Source organism: Elaeis guineensis, chromosome 7 (assembly GCF_000442705.2).
Source record: "Elaeis guineensis isolate ETL-2024a chromosome 7, EG11, whole genome shotgun sequence".
Lineage (NCBI taxonomy): Eukaryota > Viridiplantae > Streptophyta > Magnoliopsida > Arecales > Arecaceae > Elaeis > Elaeis guineensis.
In genome coordinates this window covers 104,279,284-104,298,403 of record NC_025999.2, presented here as the reverse complement: position 1 = coordinate 104,298,403, position 19,120 = coordinate 104,279,284, and the positions used below count along the sequence as shown (strand labels likewise).

The 19,120-nt window shown below is 38.0% G+C and overlaps 1 protein-coding gene across 3 annotated transcripts; it reads right to left on the bottom strand.

Annotated features, from left to right (window-relative positions):
- Window positions 1-1,962: 1,962 nt before the first annotated feature.
- Window positions 1,963-18,911, bottom strand: LOC105047844 (uncharacterized). 3 transcript variants are annotated; one of them, XM_010926949.4, is made up of 14 exons: window positions 18,777-18,911; window positions 17,587-17,712; window positions 17,329-17,383; window positions 12,524-12,612; window positions 12,201-12,225; window positions 9,287-9,325; window positions 7,587-7,704; window positions 6,785-6,945; window positions 6,192-6,558; window positions 5,892-6,004; window positions 4,376-4,583; window positions 3,462-4,286; window positions 3,233-3,313; window positions 1,963-2,545 (listed from the first exon to the last, which is right to left on the bottom strand). In XM_010926949.4, exons 2-14 carry the CDS (start codon window positions 17,662-17,664, stop codon window positions 2,176-2,178), a joined length of 2,529 nt encoding a protein of 842 aa, XP_010925251.1. In that variant the 5' UTR covers window positions 17,665-17,712; window positions 18,777-18,911; the 3' UTR covers window positions 1,963-2,175. The 3 variants fall into 3 exon arrangements, with proteins under 3 accessions (XP_010925251.1, XP_010925250.1, XP_010925252.1); XM_010926948.4 differs by having other exon boundaries at window positions 17,587-17,706; window positions 18,777-18,900; XM_010926950.4 differs by having other exon boundaries at window positions 17,587-17,670; window positions 18,777-18,851.
- Between the last annotated feature and the right edge of the window lie 209 nt (window positions 18,912-19,120).

Below are 19,120 nucleotides of genomic sequence, written 5' to 3'. Positions count from 1 at the left end.
GATGTTACAAAGTGGAGAATATAAGAGGAGTAACAAGAATATGATAGGAGTCTTTTTTTTTTTTTCATATATTTTAAGAAACTGCTATTAGAGGTTGGTTGGATTCATGTATTATTTTGATCTCCTTCTTATGGGGTCCTAAACATGAGTGCTCTATTTTCTTTTTGCTTTTGAATTTTCATTGAGCATTTTCCATCTATGTAACCATCTCATCATGTGCATATTCTCCTTAGTAAATCCATAAAAAAAAAAAGAATGTGATATAAAAGGAGTAGCAGATGAATGGGGAATAGGGAGGGGCTCCTATTATTTTCCCTCCCAATCTCTATTCGAGAAAGTTTTTTTGATTGATATTCAAGAAGAAAGTTATAGGTAAAATAACAAAGAGGGAAAGATTGAGTGCTTCACACACACACACACAGAAGGGTAGAGGGAGAGAATCTATTGAGCCCCGAAAAAACTCTAAACGGAAGTTAAGAGAGCCAAAACCAACACTATAAAAAAGAAAGAGTCAAAAAAAAAATTAAAAATCCACCTTGTCACCTCCATCCCCAACATTGTTGCCCCATCCTCCTCTCCTTCTCCTTTGTTCATTTTATTTTCCTTCTCTTTCTCTTTCTTTCGTTGGCGGTGGTCGAGGAGTCACTGATGGTGATCGTACATCCGGAGGAGAATTGAGAAAAGAGATTAAGTTAAAATTGAGATTTTAATACTTTAGTTATTTTAAATTCATATTAATTTTATTTTATTTTAAAATAATTTAATAAAATCACATCAGTCATCTAATTTCAAATAATATATCACATGACATCGATGGCAAGCTTTCTCCTAAATCAAAAAGTCATAGGGGGATATTGCAACAAATTGAAAAATATAAAGTTGATATATCACGGCAATTCAAAATATAAAAAAATATTTACAAATCAAGATAAAATATAAAATATTATTTATTTTTATTCAAAAATTATTCTTTTTTATAATTATTTTTTTATATAAATAATTTTTAGAAATCATGACGTTGTATCCAACGGATCCCAAAGGATGTTCAACTCAACACCGAAAAAAAAAAAAAAAGCCTAAACAGGCCGCAAGTGGGAACTCAAATTTCTGAGACCACGTCTATCAAGATGACAAGCAACGAAAAGAGTACACCTACCGCAACTTTTCCATGGTTAAATCTAACCTGTGCAGGAAAAATATGACAAGGTATAAAACTCGACAGTCAATTCATGCAGAAATCCCACGACTGATCATGCAATCGAAGGCAAAAGTGCAGACCAAAGCAAAACCTCCCGTTCCCACCGCGTTAAATCAACCACAGCACTGCACAAAGCCCTCCAGCAAATAACGCATCCACTTCTTTACCAAAAATTAAAAAAAAAATAAAAAATAAATAAAAAATAAATAAAAAAAAACGCATCCACTTTTTAAAAATACCATTCCTATTGGAGGCCGTAAACTCTCGTCTGAGAAACAACTTCGCACCACGCAGGAACCCAACCCACTGCCGCTATGAACCTCACTCGTACCATCATCGCAAGGGCATTAAATCCACACCACCATATCTCCTGCCCGCAATGATTGAAATCCCGTGAGAGGAGACACTTCTAGAATCTAGACTGTATTTTTCACGTGAAATAGAACACACTGATAGACGCCCCACCCCAATCAGTGCAACGGTTCCGAGCTGTCTGCCACCCCAATCAGTGCAATGCTTCCACTCTACACTGTTCTAGTCCCTCCGTTTAGGATGGAAGATGGCCCAAGATACGTTGAACGAAAACATCCGCTTCCCACCCGGACACCCAAGATGATGCCCCCACTCTGACAAATGTTCCACCAAGACCTGAATCCTTCAGACGCGCACAAGCTGAATGACGCAATCCTTCAGACGTGCACAAACCGGATGATGCACTGAAGCCTCTGAGATAACAACAGAGGCAGGCAAACGAGAACCATAAAGATCATAAACAGTATATGTTTATAAATTCAAGCTCCCAACATATTATAGAACATAAACGGTAGCTTATGAAGTATATGATAGATCCATCAGAGCACGACAAAACAAATCCCGACGAAAACTTTTTTTTTTTTGAACATACTTGGCACCAAAATAATACTCAGCTAAGACATCCTGATCTAATAAACTGTGTAAGCTCATAAAAATTTCGTTCCCTACTTGCCACCAGAATCAGGTGACCCATCTCCATATGAAACCAAGCCTTTCCTCCCACCAGAACTGGAGGATGGTGACCTTGACATCTCCTTGCTCACGCGCTTTGGAGAGGGAGTATCAGGGGATGACCGAGACCTGGACCTGGATCTGGATGGCGACCTGGAGCGCGATCCAGATGGGCTTCTGCTCCTGGAAATTGACCTACGCTTCTCAAAACGGGCCCCATCTCGTGCACCACGGGAACTTACTCTCTCAGCAGCAGGTGAACGACTGCGGGCTGGGCTCCTACTATAGCCACCTTTTGCCCGGCCACGGTAACCAACTGGGCTACGTGAAATACTCCGAGTGCGGCTCCTCCTGCTTCTGTACCTGCAGAGATACCAAATAATTCGTAGCAATAGATATCCACAAACTGACAAGTACATTACAACAGTAACAAATTCACACTGACAGGTATATAATAACAGTAACAAATTCTAGCCGGCATCCATAGGACGTTAGCTCAGGCAGAGAATCAACGAAGACTCAAGCATTATGACCCAGAAATCATATCATCTTATAGCAGGAGACTTGATAGAGATTACAAGGTTGAAATATATCCCAAGACTTGAAGGTGCCAATTAGAAATCCTTTTTTTATTTTATAGATGGCTGTCTGATCTCAGGACTACTGGCCTCTGACTCAGTTAAAGTAATCTGATGCTCAAGTCTACAAAGACGAAAAGAAAGAAACTACCAGTATACGGTATGGTTAGTAAGGTGGACATTGTCACCAGAAGGAAACAGGAGGAAAAAGAAAGCCACAATGAAGTCTATAAATTTAGAGTCATTAATTATCCATGAGCTTAACATACATGCATCCTGACCAAGTCCACAATCTGATAAATGATGGCCAAAGTTTGATATTCTCCATGCCCTCTTTGTTAGCAAATGAATGGTTCCATTCCACATGTTTTGAGATTATAGCTTTTCCAGATGCTAAACGGTGGCTAAAAGAAAAAAACACTGGCGGGGGAGGGGGGGGGGGTGTTGGGGGCCGGAAGGGGAATGATAATACCTGGTAGGTGTTCTTCCTCTTGGAGGGCTCCTATATCGTCTCGGGGGCGTACGGTCACGGAAGCTTCTGTAGCTAGAATACCTGCTCAAAAAAATTGAACATACCCAACAATAATAATAGTAAAGGCAAATTCAGTAATTACAATGGAACAATGACAAACAACAACAAGAAGACTCTCATCCTTGCACTGACTACAGACTACTCTAAATCTCACATGTTAAATCATTACCTATCACGATCACCTCTACCACCATAGCGATGAGATCTAACAGGAGAACGGTCAGGAGAAGGGGTCCGGTATCTTCTAGCATACGAGTACTTATCGCTGAAACCTCGACCCCTTCTGATGCGCTTTGGTGAACCATCTGGGGAAGCACTTCTTGACAAACTTCTACCATGGTTAGATGGTGGTGATAATGCCCTGCGAACAAGACTCATCGGGCTTCTGCTGATGCTTCTTCGTGATCGAGACCTTACAGGACTTCGGCTTCTGCTTTTACGGGTTGACCTTACAGGGCTTCTGCTGCGGCTCCTTCGTGCATCCCGTGCAGGGCTTCTACTTCTTCTCCTGGGAGGCCTTATTGGACTCCTGCTGGGACTTCTCCGTGCTAGAGGCCTTGCTGAGCTTCGACTAATGCTCCTTTGTTTCTCCCTGACAGGGCTTCTGCTTATGCTTCTTCGCCTAGAAGCCCCCTCCAGGCTCCTACTAGGACTTCTTCGAGGCAGGGATCTACCTGAACTTCTGCTGAAGCTTCTCGGACGAACTTTAATTGGGCTTCTGCTTATGCTTCTCCGGCTTTTGGCCACTGGACTCCTGCTAACCCTTCTAACTGGACTCCTGCCAACACTTCTAACTGGGCTTCTGCTGAAACTTCTTCTAGCTGGACTTAGACTACTCCTTCGCTGTGCATGAACAGGGCTTCTACTAAGACTTCGTGGAGGGCTCCTGCTCACAGACCTTCTAGGGCTGACACTCTGGCTTTTGCTTTGACTCCGTCCGGGGCTGATACTCATACTCTTGCTCATGGACTGGTTAGCACTCACACTTTGGCTCCTGCTCATCAATATCAGATAAAATACTGGTTCCAGAAGAAGAGGTAAGCACAAAGAATGACTGAGGTGTGAGGAGAAGAATAGAGAAACCTAGATTTGTGTGGCTTGCCATCTGCAACTAGCAGCCTATTCTCATCATCTCTGTCTGATTTTGGTTCTGTGATGCCATTGCTCCGCATCTCCCCATTTTCTCTTGGGGATTTGGCTGCTTCTCCTGCACGCATCTCAATTGTTTCACCCTCTTTTGTCCAATTTGCAATAGTTTCCTTCTCCGCATCTGGTGGTGGAAGGTCTTCAACTGCCAAAAGTAAAAAGGAAAAAAAAATGTAACACTGGCACATAAAAAAAAAAAAACTAAATATCTGAAATGAATAGATCAAAATAATTAATAAGTTGCATCAGAGCTGTGAATTGGGGCCCATGGCAAAAACCTCCAAGAAAAGGATGATAATTTTGTCTTAGACTGATTGCTTCTCACTAAACCCATCCTTTACCTTTTGGTACAGACTTGGGACCAGCATAGACTGGTAAGAGAAGCTTGAGAAATAATAAAGCAATGGAAGCATGGGCACGAATGTATTTTAATATCACAGAGCTTCACCCTTTTCACCTACACTTCAAATCAGTGTCTCCTGATAGGTGACATCTAGAAAAGCTAAGAGCTAAGTGTGGAGGCATAAATATGTTCACACATTCCATACTAACACTAATACCGCGAGCCCAATCAAGGGCTGCACAAAAGCAAGCTAAAACAGAAGCATGAGTGATACTGAGGACTTGCCACAAGAAGCTGTTGCCTCCCAACAAAATGAGGGGAAAAGGGCATTCTTTCAAATCTGCTAACATCTAACACTTGAGTTTGAATCAGCCTACTATAGCACAACCAAATTTAGTGCCTAGGTTCACAAATTTGATTGCATATCTATGCATTCTTTTGTACAATGGATCCTCTCTCCCTTTGACAAATCTAATTCACTCCCTTTCCAATTACTCCTAAATAATGCCAAATAAGGAAAAAAACTTGAAAAGGAAAAAAAGAGAGTGAATTAGATTACAAAAGATCCAAAACAATTCAAAGCATAATAAAAAAATCTACTACTTACAGGATTAATTGACCCAGCACTTATCACAACATTACTGAACAAATAAAATACACAGAAGACAAAACTAAAAACAGCGTTGCTGAGATTCGACAAAAGAAGGGAGGAAAGAAGCAACTTTTTGACATGATTAAAGAAAAAAGGCTAAACGGTTTGATATCTCACCATAACCAATCCTGCATTTGAGTCACAATATTGCACACACACAACAGCAACACATTGACCGAGTATCTACCCCTTAATTGTGAATAAAAATCGCATGTTATCTCAAATCCATAAAACAGAACAAGGGAAAAACACTTGAACCTGGAGAGAACAAAATCAAAGCTGGAACATGCATGGAAAACAAATATGCAACACAAGGCAGCCACAAAAAATGTGAGATACCACAGGCTATTTTGATCAGCATTTATCTTTTACTCAAGTCATCATTATTCTTAACCAAGAGTCATATCCATAAATCAGCTGCACAAACAGATACTTGGAATAGCAGATCTGATACCAACCAGAAATCTGAGAGGATACTTTTGACTTCCGCATTCGGTGTTGTTTGTTTTCTCCAACATCATCAGGGCTGCCCCCACTTGTACTCTCAGTTTCTGTGTCGCTCTCAGATACCCTGGTATTAACAAGTGGCAAATGTTTCGCTACTTTAGGACATTTGGAGAAAGATGAACTCTAAATGTTCAATAAAAAAGAAGACCAACACTCTATAATTTCCACACAGCTTCATATTTTTGTCATCCCAGACAAGAATTCAACCAACGAAGCATCATGAATCAACTTGTCAGAACATTCACAACAACCTTCTTAACTTGCGCCTCGATTTTTTATCACGCCTTCTACGCCTTTTATCTCGCCTCCTATCCCTCTTCCTTTTCCCACGCTTGTATTTGTCTCGCCTAGAGTACTTCTTCCTTCGCCGCCGCCTGTCATCACTTGAACTGCTGATATCAGATGACGATGAATAAAAATCAGAATCACTGTCTGACTCTGAAGATTCAGTTTCTGTATCCGATGAGCTATCTGATTCTGATGAATAATATCTTCTTCTCCTTTTCTTCCTCCTTCCTTTAGAAGATTTCTTGTGACGTCCCCTACGGCGTCCTTCATGGCTATCATCATCAGAAGAGAAATCCTTCACTGATTTCGATTTAGCAACTTTCTTTTTGTCTGCACGCATGCAATAACAAATAAGTAGTTGGAACAAACTAAAGTAACTAAGAACTACAGAAAAAGAAAGGTTAAAAAGAAATGAACACACAAAGCAATGCATTAGCAGTGAAATGGACATCAATGATGCAACAAAATAAGCCTATTTAGCAAATATAACTAGAATCATAGCTAATATAACCCTGGACAAATTACCGCAGCATTAAATCTCAGCTAAGTATATTACCATTCTCCAGCATAACTGCTCCATGGTCTTTACTGGCATTAAATTCACCACAGTTAGTAATCTTAACTGGAACAACAGGTTTGGAACCATCAACTTCAACATGCTCTATGTTCCTCAAACTTTCTTCTCCAGATCTAAGCTTCCCAAAAACAACATGTTTCCTGCCAGAAGGGTATAAGAGATGTTACTAACGCAAAAGTCAGGCTAATTATTATCCACAGTAATTACCATAAATAATGGGACCAGTATCTTGAACAAACAGAAATGAGATACCGTGTGTGCATTCATCTGTTTAAAGATGTCCATGTGTCACAGTGTATATTGTTTACATTTCCGCAAATATATCATGGATTATTGGTTCATCAAGTCATATATTCTTCCAAGCAAGTGAGAGGTCTGATGTACGAGATTTGCAATTGCATATAGAGGCAGTCTATGGGTACATTTGTGTGTGGAACACACATCAAGGAGTGAGATGGTGTGTGAGAGTATTACATATGCATGCATTGCAGAGAAGCAGTTTGCTTTGTACATGTTGATTACAGACTACCCACGCTTCTGATGCTAAAATGGTGGCAAATGTCTGCATCTTCATGTGAATATTTAACACATGCAAAGTTAGTGATATCACAACCAAAAATATATATTAGGGAAAAAAATGTTTGCACATATACAAGTTTTGCATGTAATACTCAAGCGCTACATGCGTATGCTTTACATATCCGCAGGTGCAAACTATTGTATGTAAATGTATATCAGTGAATCAAGAAACTTATGTAAGTTCAGGGAAAAAAAAACTGACCCATCAAGATGGGGAGCAGCCTTGAAAGTAATAAAGAACTGGGAGCCATTAGTGTCACGACCAGCATTTGCCATAGATAGAAGACCAGGACCATCATGGCGCAGAATGAAATTTTCATCTGGAAACATCAGAACATATCAACCGTTGACTGCCAGAGAGGTTGGGCTGAAGTCACCCAGGGAGCCCACATATTGCTGCCATCTAAGTGCATAGACTCATAGAACCACATATACTAACATTTACCAACAAAAACAAGGTCATGTGCACTCTCATAGAAGCACATTGATTCAAATGGAGCAATATTATGCATCATTATGTTGCTGAAATGTTCATTGGAAGTCTCATCGTGTGAACACCTTAATGTGCAAGTGGAGTCAAGACTTAAGGGTTAACCAAAGAAAAGCTTACTATATGACTGAAACTGTTCAACTAAAACCACTACAAAATGAATGAACAAAATTAAAGAACATCCAGCCAGAAGGGACAGTAACACACAGACTAGAAATACATTAAGCATCTTGTCAGAATGAACTGGAAAACTTGATGGGAGTATTATAAAAAAAATGGCACCGTGACAATGGTCAGATTTTTTTTTCCCCAACTCACCACAATTTCAAGAGGGGGAAAACTTTAAATAAAAGAGAAACTATGGTGCCTGTTCCTCCTGAGAATATTGCAACTTAGTTGTAAAAAGGGTGCAATACAGTTGATAGAATTAACCACCACAACACAATGATAAATGAAATGAAACCAAGGTTCACAATCTCAATACCAGATCCTGTACCAGTAAAATCCTATTATAGTGTCAGTACGTGGTTCGGTACGGTATGGTAATATCAGTACCATATGGTACAGCATATCGGTATGGTACCGATATGGTATGGTATGCCTCATACAGCCAGGTATAGGACAGTAAAGCAAACCATGAATGAAACATTTAAATTATATAAAAAAATTTCAGAGAAGGGGAGGAAAATTAAGTGAAATCAGATTTTAGCTATATAGCGGAAAAGAATGACAAATTATACAAAAATGGAAAAACAACCACCCTCCCTCGACTAAGCATGATGCATGTAAACTTGGACTCAAATTTGAGGCCTAGGAGAAAATTATTAGTGATGCATATCCAATGCATTTTGTATCTCTTTGTAAAAAGTTTTCACGACTTAATATGAGAAAGTAATATAGACTATAAAAGTAATTATGCATCACAGTACTTAATGTCCAACCCCATAACTATCTAAAGAAAAAGATGCCACAACATTCCAGTTATATTTTTTCCTCCTGCACGACAATAATTTTGTCATGTAACATCCTTTTAACATAAGACATTTTTAAAAATATAGATTAGCTGCACAAACATTGCAATGCATGATGACCCACAATAATCTGAACATCACATCATAACATAGTGGCATGAAATAAGATTTTCATGTATCCCAATCATGTCAAGAATTCTGCCATGGACATGCCAAGCAGGTTAAAAGCAAGCAAGCATCTAAGTATGAGCAAAGAAAATATTATACTATATTTAAATCAACGATCTTCAATAATTTTTTCAAGATAAACTTTGTTTATTAACTAGGCACATCATATTTCAATTGTTGCCTCCAAACACCATTCCCCATTAATTGCAATGGTCTATCTCTCAAATGCGCTATATGTCCAGAGCTGTTTGTTGAGTTTAGTAGCTAAGTTACCTGGAAATTTTCCACCATATATGCTCTCTCCACCTGTTCCTGACAATTGTAAGAGAGTTTGTTAGAGCTAAGAGAATCAAAGTTTAATAAATTAATGATCTATCCAAGATAATATGGTTTTCTTATTAGCATCATGGAAAATATAAAGTATTGAGGATTGCTGGTCGTTCACAACTAACAAGTCAGGTAAGGATACTAGAAAAAATTATGAGAAATCAAAGATAAATAAGCAAACTTTCCAACCTAATTGAGAAGAAAAACAAATATGCAAGACAAACAAACAAGGAAACTGCCAGTATTGATGTTCCACCTACAGAAAAATGAAGGAAATGAAGAGCAGACACCTGCCTCTCAAAGTTATCTAGGTTCACTTGCATTAAAGTTGGCTCAGCAACAAGGTCTCCATCAACCAATGAAAGCCTCCATCATACAAGATTGCATTAACAAATTACTTAGGCGAAAAGCAGAAAATTCTATAAACCCTTTCTATAAATGACTTCTTTTATGTGGTCTCTTGATCAACTTCTGCTCTATCTAGACTTGGACCACCTCATAAGCTACCACATTATCATCATACCATACATCAAGAATAATAGATCTAATACTAGAACAAAGGTGAGATAGTTCAAATGTATCAATTTCACATGCAAGTGATAGCTCATTCAAGTAATTAACTGCATCTTTCTTCGATATTGATCAATAACAATCCACAACTTGAGAAGATAACAAGGTTTTACAGTAATTATACCAGCTTGTAGTGGATCATAGGACTAGTTGCTAATATGTAAACATAATAATGGAAATCATTTTCCACTTTAAAGTTGCCCATAGTGGCATGTAAGGAGTAGGTGATAAAAGAAAAAGGAACAGTAACCTGGAAACCTGTAGGTGTTAAACAAGAAGATATAAATAACATTGTCGTGTGAATATGCACATGCATGCTCATCTGCCCACAGATCATCAAACATGCTGTAATTCCAAAATGACTATTAATATACAGATGTGACATGCAAAGAGGTGCTATTTTATATAACTCTTCAAACACAGATATGGGCACATACAAGTTTTGATTGTACAAGACTTACAATAGAAACAAAATATCAGTTTTTATTCTACAATCATCCAGGGATAAAGACAGGAAGCCTAGATCATAGAAAGATGACCATAAAAAGACATTAGAATTAATGTAACTCTGTGAACATAATCATACAAGTGCAGCATATGAATCTACTCGCAAATCCAATATCTACATTTTTATTTTTAAAGTATTATAATGCAAGTAGAGAAGTTAGGCAAACAAGATTTCTTAGACGACAAAACAATTTTTTTCAAAAAAAAAGGGAATCAAGACAGCTTGAACATCAAATATATAAGTTTAAGGCCTCTGCTATTATCTGTCTGCATAAATAAATTATATAAAGAGTTAAAACCACATGAAATTTTTGCAGGAAAAAAAAAAGGCATCATAGAAGTCACAAACTTCAATAAATAGATAATAAGAACAGAGAATTTAAAAGACATCAGCATTCAAACACTTAAATAACAACCAAAAGAAAGGCAATGCACTTAGGCCTACCATCACATTCAACAGTCAGTTTTCAGACGAAAGTCAAGCATCCAAGTTCTTGGGTTCAAAGTATGATAGATTACTTATTATCATAGGGTTAGCTTGGACATGACTAAACCCCATTTAACTTATATTTAGAGAAGACCTTCTGAAATTTTAAAAAGCTGCATCCAAAAGAAGACCACAGCCTTGTTTGTCAGGTTCATAGACTTGAAAAAAGAAGGAAAAAAGTGTACACTGATATGGTATGATGGGACCAAATGCAACACCTAGATAACCTAGACTTCAAAAGAGCAATTGCTAAGTCACCATCAAGATGGTACAACAACAGTGAAGAGGTAAGAATGGGGTCACATCTAATATGGTTCACATTCTTAACCTTATGATTTTTTTTTTTTTCAAGACACAGAAGGAAAGCGAGGGAGATATGCCTGCGCTATAATTACCTAGGTCCTAATACTTGGGATGCACCATCCAAGATTTGAACCCAGAACCTCTGGTTGCCAGGCAGAGGGATATGACTACTGGGATACATCCTACTTCATGATATGGCAGACTCATCTGCCAATTCACATGATCCAACATTATCTTAGACCAATCACTAATGTACTTCCTCTAGTGTCTACATTATGAACCCGAAATGCTTGCTACATTTTTCATCATGGTTTGAACAGCCATCCTCATCTCAGAAACATCGACCTCATGTGCACACACCCATCAACTAACCAGCATTCTACATCACACAGTAAAGCTGACTGACATATCCAATAATGAGATTTGAAAAATAAATAAATAAATAAAGGAGTAACGACCAGAGAACATGTCCAAAGACGTGGCTGTTCTTCATGCAATCTGTTTTTGTTATACATTATCAGGTTCATTCATATTTGTCTTTCAATCTAAGCTAGGAAAAAAAAAATCTATTTGCAGAATCTCATCGATCAAATTAAACTGCAAAATTAACATGCATACTACATTCAGCAGTACACCGTTAACATGTTAAATCTCGACAAATCAAGCACTACAATTGTCTACCATATTCGAAAATAGCTGTACACAATTTATATGTTAGTATGACTGGATATGAAAGCATTGAAGAGAAACCCCCTGAATGATTCAAATTCTGCAATCACCTTATCCAGTTCAAACAACATGGATTATGACATATATAAAACACACAGAACAGACACATAATAACAACACATGGATGCTGAGAATTGCAGAAATAATTCATAACAACCATAGCATATTCCTATGCCTTCTTCATATAAGATCATGAATCCAAAAGAATGGTGCAAATTACAAGGTGAAGCAAAAGCTAAGAGTGGGTGCAAATAGAAGCCATACCATCTCGCTTCGAAAAGTCACCGCCCTGCCAAAATAACATAAAATCATTAAACATCCTTACAAAAATAAAGCACAATGTATTTAAAGTCAGCTTTGATATCGTGAAGCACACTAAAATTACAAAGGTGGACAACATAGCAAAATACAACCTTAAAATACTACATGATAAGAAAAGCAGTCGTGACCACCTGCCCTGTATCCTACAGCATAAACAAGGGAAACTGACTAAAAGACAAATGCCATCATGTCTAACACACACAAACGGCAATGCCAGCAGATTAACCATGACATTGTGTTAAAGGTGAAAAAAAGAAAGGACATACTTGTGCCATGAACCCTTTGATAATGCGATGAAAGATAGATCCCCTGTAATGCAAAGGCTTCCCAGTTGTGGATCCAACTCCTTTCTCACCTGCAAAAGACCAAAATGATCAACCCAGCTAGAATAGAATGCCATGAATGCAAAAAGATTAACTCCAACACAGCTAAAATTAACAAAAGGAGAAGCTTTTTCTACGCACTGGGGGAGCCATAACATTGATTAACAATTTGAGCTGGCATCCCACATACTTATAAAGGTTGCAAAAACAAATATAAAAAAATAAGATAATTAACTAAAAGAGGAGAGTGAAAGAATGTGAAGAGAATGAAAGAATGTGCCCAAAGCAAACAATGATCATCTCATATGTGCACTGTAATAACTACCAATTGATCAAAATCTTTAGCAAACAAAAATTTCTTCTTCACATGTACCATGGCGTGATACATGCCTACAATTCTTTGCATAATCTCTCTCACGCAAACAATTTGAAGTTACCAAGAAAGGGATTAGTAAAACATAGACTTTTGCTGTCAGAAGACTGTTTAACATTCTACTCATACAAATAGCATATTTGCTATTATCCCAACCAAAAAACTTAGATAAAGGAATAGGTTATGATGCACCACATGCACAAGCATGACTACGAACATCTAGGGAGATGTGACCTGCATTCTCATAATGGAAGCATAGATACAATCAAACCATGATCTACCAACGTTGGAGAATTATAGACATTAAAGTTGGACATAGAAGTATCATCATGGTAAAATTTTTTGTGATGATTGTACAATTCATTTAATAAGAGTTGCCTCGAATTTTTGGCCCATAGGTATGGTTCTTCACTACCTAAATATTAATTGATGACTCGTTCAAGGCACAGTTTAACCAAGGATTGCGGACTTAGAGCCAGATCTCGTGCCGGCCGACCGGTGATATGAGTCGGTATGCCTCCATATTAAACCGTATCGAGCCCGAATCGACACTTAAACAAGGGATAAACTGGGGAGAAAAAGAGAGAAAAAGAGTAGGGGGAAAGGGAGGGAAAAAAAGGGAGGCCGGTGGAGAGGCCATGGAGGCCGCCAAGGTCTCCCGAGCTCCGTGATCCTCCACTAGAGAAAATAAGAATAGAGAGAAATAGAGAGAGGAAGTGAGAGAAGAGGAAGGGAAAGGCGACAGGGAGGCCGCCAGACGGCTTAAAACAATCCATAGCTGCCGTGGGTTCGAAACGGAGGCAAAGGCCCCGTTTTGTCGTATTTTAAAAAAAAAACACAATACACGTGATCGCCCCTGTTTCAAACCCGCGGCTGCCACGAAAATATTTTGGGCGACCAACAACCTCCCCACCACCTTCCCTTCCCTCCTCTTCTCTCCCTTCCCCTCTCTCTCTTCTTGCATCTCGTGGAGGACCGCGAAGCCCCAGAAGCATCGATGACCCTCCAACGGCCTCAACAGGCCACCACCGGCCTTCCTCTTTCCTTCCCTCCCCTCCTCTCTCTCTCTTCCTCTCTTTCCTTCTCCCCCAATCCGTTTTCGCCAGCTTTCCAAATCTAATGCCCGAACTGCTCCGATTAGCCGTCAGTACAATTTGGCATGCCCCGAATCGTCCGATCAGGACGATTCGGGGAACACCATGGTTTAACCATTGATAATATCAAACGATTCCGGGAACCATGGTTTAACCATTGATAATATCTTAATTGACAACTAGTTCACGGCACAGTTTAACCATTAATGAAATAACAAATTTTGATCCATTTATGACAAGATAGATAATGTCAGAATCCACTTGATTCTTCGATCTTGAGTTCTTTCTTAAAAACCAATGTGCAAGGACCATTCTAAGAGAAGTCCATATCTTCCTTGACAAATTTTTGCATTTTATAGGCAAATGATTGTTTCCCTCTATTATAACCCCCTATTTTTGTGCTTTCTTCTCTTTCAAATTATGTTTTTAAAAGAAAGCAATCAAAACATGATTAGTATTTTTTTGAGAAAAAAAGGCATCCCAATATGCAAGGCTCCTATCAATGTGCAGTTTAGGAAGGGTCATACGTAAACAGTCTTCCCCCCCATGTGCGGAAAGGCTGTTTTCCTGTTCTGAACCCGTGACACCCAACTCATAATGGAGCAACCTTGCCATTGCACCAAGTTTTGCTCTCAAGATTAGTATAGTTTTAAACCAAAAAAAAAAAAAAACTGCACTGTAAAAATCTTTTTTTTTTCATTTTTCTTTATGTTATACTCAAGGATCAATATTAGAACAACATTCAGAAACCTGTAGAGTGAAATTAGGCAATGAACAAATTTTCCTATCATCATAGATGGTATGCATCTTCATCTGATGTCATAAACATATAACTACCCAAATTCCAAAAGCGAGATTTTATGCTGGCTAAAATTTGCTACACCATCGGTTTCAGCTTATGTTGAGATTATTTTGAACACAATAGGAATCAATACGTTAGCTGCCATCCAATAGCCTTGTACACATGAAATGAAGGTAATTAACCCGATCAAACCCACTCTTAATCAGGCGGTTTCAGCTTATGTTGAGATTATTTTGAACACAATAGGAATCAATATGTTAGCTGCCATCCAATAGCCTTGTACACATGAAATGAAGGTAACTAACCCAATCAACCCCACTCTTGATCAGGCCCCTCGTGGATAACATGTAAGCTCGCAACCCCTTTGAATCTACTCTAGCATACACGTAAAAAGGAAATCAATGTATAACCAGTCAATAACCCTTGCAAAATTTTATGATGGAATTAACGAATAACAAATCAGACATGGATTAATAACAATTCCAAAGATCCGTATTCTAATCTAGGTATGGATTTAGGAGTAAAACTTTGTGGACTTGTAAGGCTCCATATTACATGCATGTTTACAATGATTACAAGACCTGAGTTCAGAACAAGGTACAGATGATCCGTACAAAAAACATGGAAGCCTATGATTTCAGATTGTAGTATCTATAAATTATAGTTCATAGCTAAAAGCCTGCTGTATAGTCTCAACCTATGCTCTACCATGTATATGATACCCACTATGCCACCAGATTATCTGCAATAGAACTGTTCTTACCTTTGTCCCCTTCATGCAAACCAATATTGAGATGAATCAGCATGCATCCATGAACATACAACCCAATACATAATAATACAACTGATACAAGCCTGAACCATATTTTTTGTTTTAATATGATACAGAGCCTAAACAGTTTCATTTATACTCAGAAGTCAGGACAGTTTGAAACTTGACCTTATTGGTTTATTTGTTTTTGCTTTACTTTTTTAAGAATTTGAGTGTCCAATCTAAAAATTGGCATAATAACTATGACAGGAACTTAGAATGCAACTTTATGGAGTTTGTACTGCTTATATTTTTTCAACTCCATAAATAAAAGGAAGGAAGGGATTCAATGTTTTGCTTCTTTTAGATTTTGGTCATGATCAGGGTGATCCATAATCTCAGATCTCATTTTGAATTTTCGGCCAGTTAAGTCCAACTAGAAGACAAAATAACAGAGAAAAAAAGAACATCATGAAGTAAAAAATTGAGACATCAAGAGTCCAACTTAACATGAAAAAAGACCAAACGGCACATATAAAATTAAATTTGACTATCCAAGTCTCACATTTTCAAGTCTAACTACACATTTATGCATAAGAGTTGGACTAGACTTCACTTTAACCCCTTCAAAAAGAAGCTAACAACTTTAAAATCAACGATAGGCCATCCAAAATGAAACAGTTGACGATAAACTATACAACAAATAATGCCTAGAAACTACAAAAAGAAGCTAGACTTTACTTCAACCCCTTCAAAAAGAAGCTAACTTTAAAATCAATGATAGACCATCCAAAATGAAGATTCAAACAGTTGAAGATGATCTACACAACAAATATAATGCCTAGAAACTACAATTCATATATTTTGATGGTCTCTAACTTATACATCAAGTTAGTATGTATCAATTTCACTAATATGGTAAATACGTGATAGGGGTGTCTAAATTGACAAATCTACTTTATGGATCATGATATACATATATTAAAATATTGGTAAATTTAAATTCACTTGGTTGTGATGATTAAATCATTACAAAACATGATATCATGCTGTTAAAATCCTCAATTTTATACCGGCTTGATGCTCAGGTTAAAGACCACCAAAGTATGTGAATTTTGGTGTCTAGATACTTTTTGTAGTGTAGACCATGTTAAATGATTCGAATCTTGAATTTAGACAACCCATCATTGCTTTTGAATCGTTTACTCTTTTTCTAGGACAATATAAAGTAATGTAGTCCAACGCTTTAACAACTAGGCCTAGAGGTTTCTAAAATTCTCCGCTATCCATTAGATCAAAACATGTGTTGGTTAATTAAAAAATGAAGAGCGCTATGTATGCACACAACACATAATAGTTTTCTTGCCTGGCTATACAAAACCTGAAACATATTTGTCTGACTAATGTGCAGCCTTGTCAATGGCTGGGACCTCATTTTTGAAAGCATGGTAAGACATTTAAATAAGTCATGTTCTGATAGTTTATAGACCATGCACACGACATTGTTTTTTGACGAATGGTTGAACCGGACACATACACATATGTATATGCATGTATGTGTGTGCGTATATGTGTATGGATATATATATTCATGTATCTAAATACAAATATGCATATATAGGCATGCATATGTGGATGTAAAAAAGAGTTTAAAAAAAAAAAAAGAAAACTTAATGAATCGAAATTACGTATGTGCCAAAATAGATCTCAGGTGCAGAAGCTTCTTACCTGTGCAGAGTGCACGAAAGTTTTCAGCGGTCTTGGGAACAATGTCGGCAAATAACTGTAAAAGATGGCATTTAGGTAAGGAATGCAGTATCATTGCATATAGCGAGGGCACCCAAAAAATTAAAAAAAGTCAGGCTAAACGACTCTAATGCAGATTTAGGAATGAAAAGCTCTATCAGAATTTTATCACAGCATGAAGGCAATCTCATTTGAATCTGGAAAAATAATTGAAGGAAAAAGAAGGAAGGAAACAAGTACCTCAAAGACCATCCTTTCTGCAGGACCCCCACCAATAGCCACGTCCAAGAAGACGGTTGGGTTCTTTGTTTTGGCCATTTCAACCTTGGCGAATCAAGAACCAAGCAATAAAGATTTGATCTGCAGCTTTTTAAATATAAAGAAATTCCTTCAAACTTGTGATGAGAAGCTATAACATAACTCATGTAAGCAATGTCGGGAACATCACCAAAAAATTAATAGAACAAAGGGGGGGGGGGAGGGAGGGGTATTAAGATTTGTCTCCCCCTTTATGCAAGTCTTTTGTGCCTATTAACTGATAGATGAGATCGTCAATACCATCAGAATATGATAAGCATCCTAACAGTAGGCAGAACTTTCGAGTAAAGCAATGGGACCACGCATGACAGAAGCTCTCCATAATAGATCAACGGAGGTACTGATCGAACCAAGCCACTGAAATAAATTTTATGCAGTCACCGCATATATGGCTATTTCTTGAAAATCTAGCTTTGGATCCTCTAGAAAGTAACCTCCGCCTTGATCTTTCAGCGACAAAAAAGCAATAAATCGGCTATGGACAAAAATAAAGCCAACCAGATAGAAGAAAACACATCATAGCATAACCAAATCTTGCACTGGGTCTCCAGAACACTAAACCCTACCTTAATTCTACAAACTCTTGACTTGTTCGCGAAGGATGAAACGCAGATTCATGCCCGAAACCCTGAGCAAAGATAATCAAAACCTTCCAACCAAGGAAGAACAAAGCTCTAGAATGGATCGATTACAGAAAAAAGAAAAAAAGATAAAACAATATCGTAACCAACTAGATTCAATAAACAACTCCGCAAACACAAATCCTACCGTTGATTAATAGAGCCTCTTTATATAATTAAGGATCGGGCACTCGTAAACCTAAACCCTAGCTTAAATTTACAAAACCCTAACCTGTTGTTCGTCAAAGATACGCTTCGAGCCCAGAACTCTAACGCAATATCGTCTCTGAAACCCCAAAACAGCGAAACCGGAAAATGAAGCGGCCACACCGAAGAATAAAAGGACGACTACGGTTGGAGACGCCAAGATTAGATGAAAAACTCCGTAACTGATCGTTGGTAAAAGGAAATCTTCAAAAAATTATCGGACAAACAGATCGAATCGGCGGGAGGAAGGGGAAGGGGAAACCCTAGATTTCTTTTCTCTTTTACCTCGGTGAGGAGAGAAGACGAACAAAGCGATGCTGATAGCAGCTGCTGCTGCTCGACCACAGAAGAAATGAGGGAAGATAAAGCAAGCGACCCAGTGAAATAAAACCTAAGCGCCGTAGGCCTCCTCGCCCGGTTCCACCAGGACATGAGTTTACCGTTATATCCCTAACCTCGAATTATATTTACGATAATGCCCCATCCTCTACCGATTCATCCGGTTCTTGGAAGAACTTGAAATGTTGCTGGATTGGCGTAAATATGATATCCGACAACATTTTTTGCGTAATTGATTGGCAATGAAATGGTTATTTATTTTAGAATAATTTATATTTGATGAGTACCTA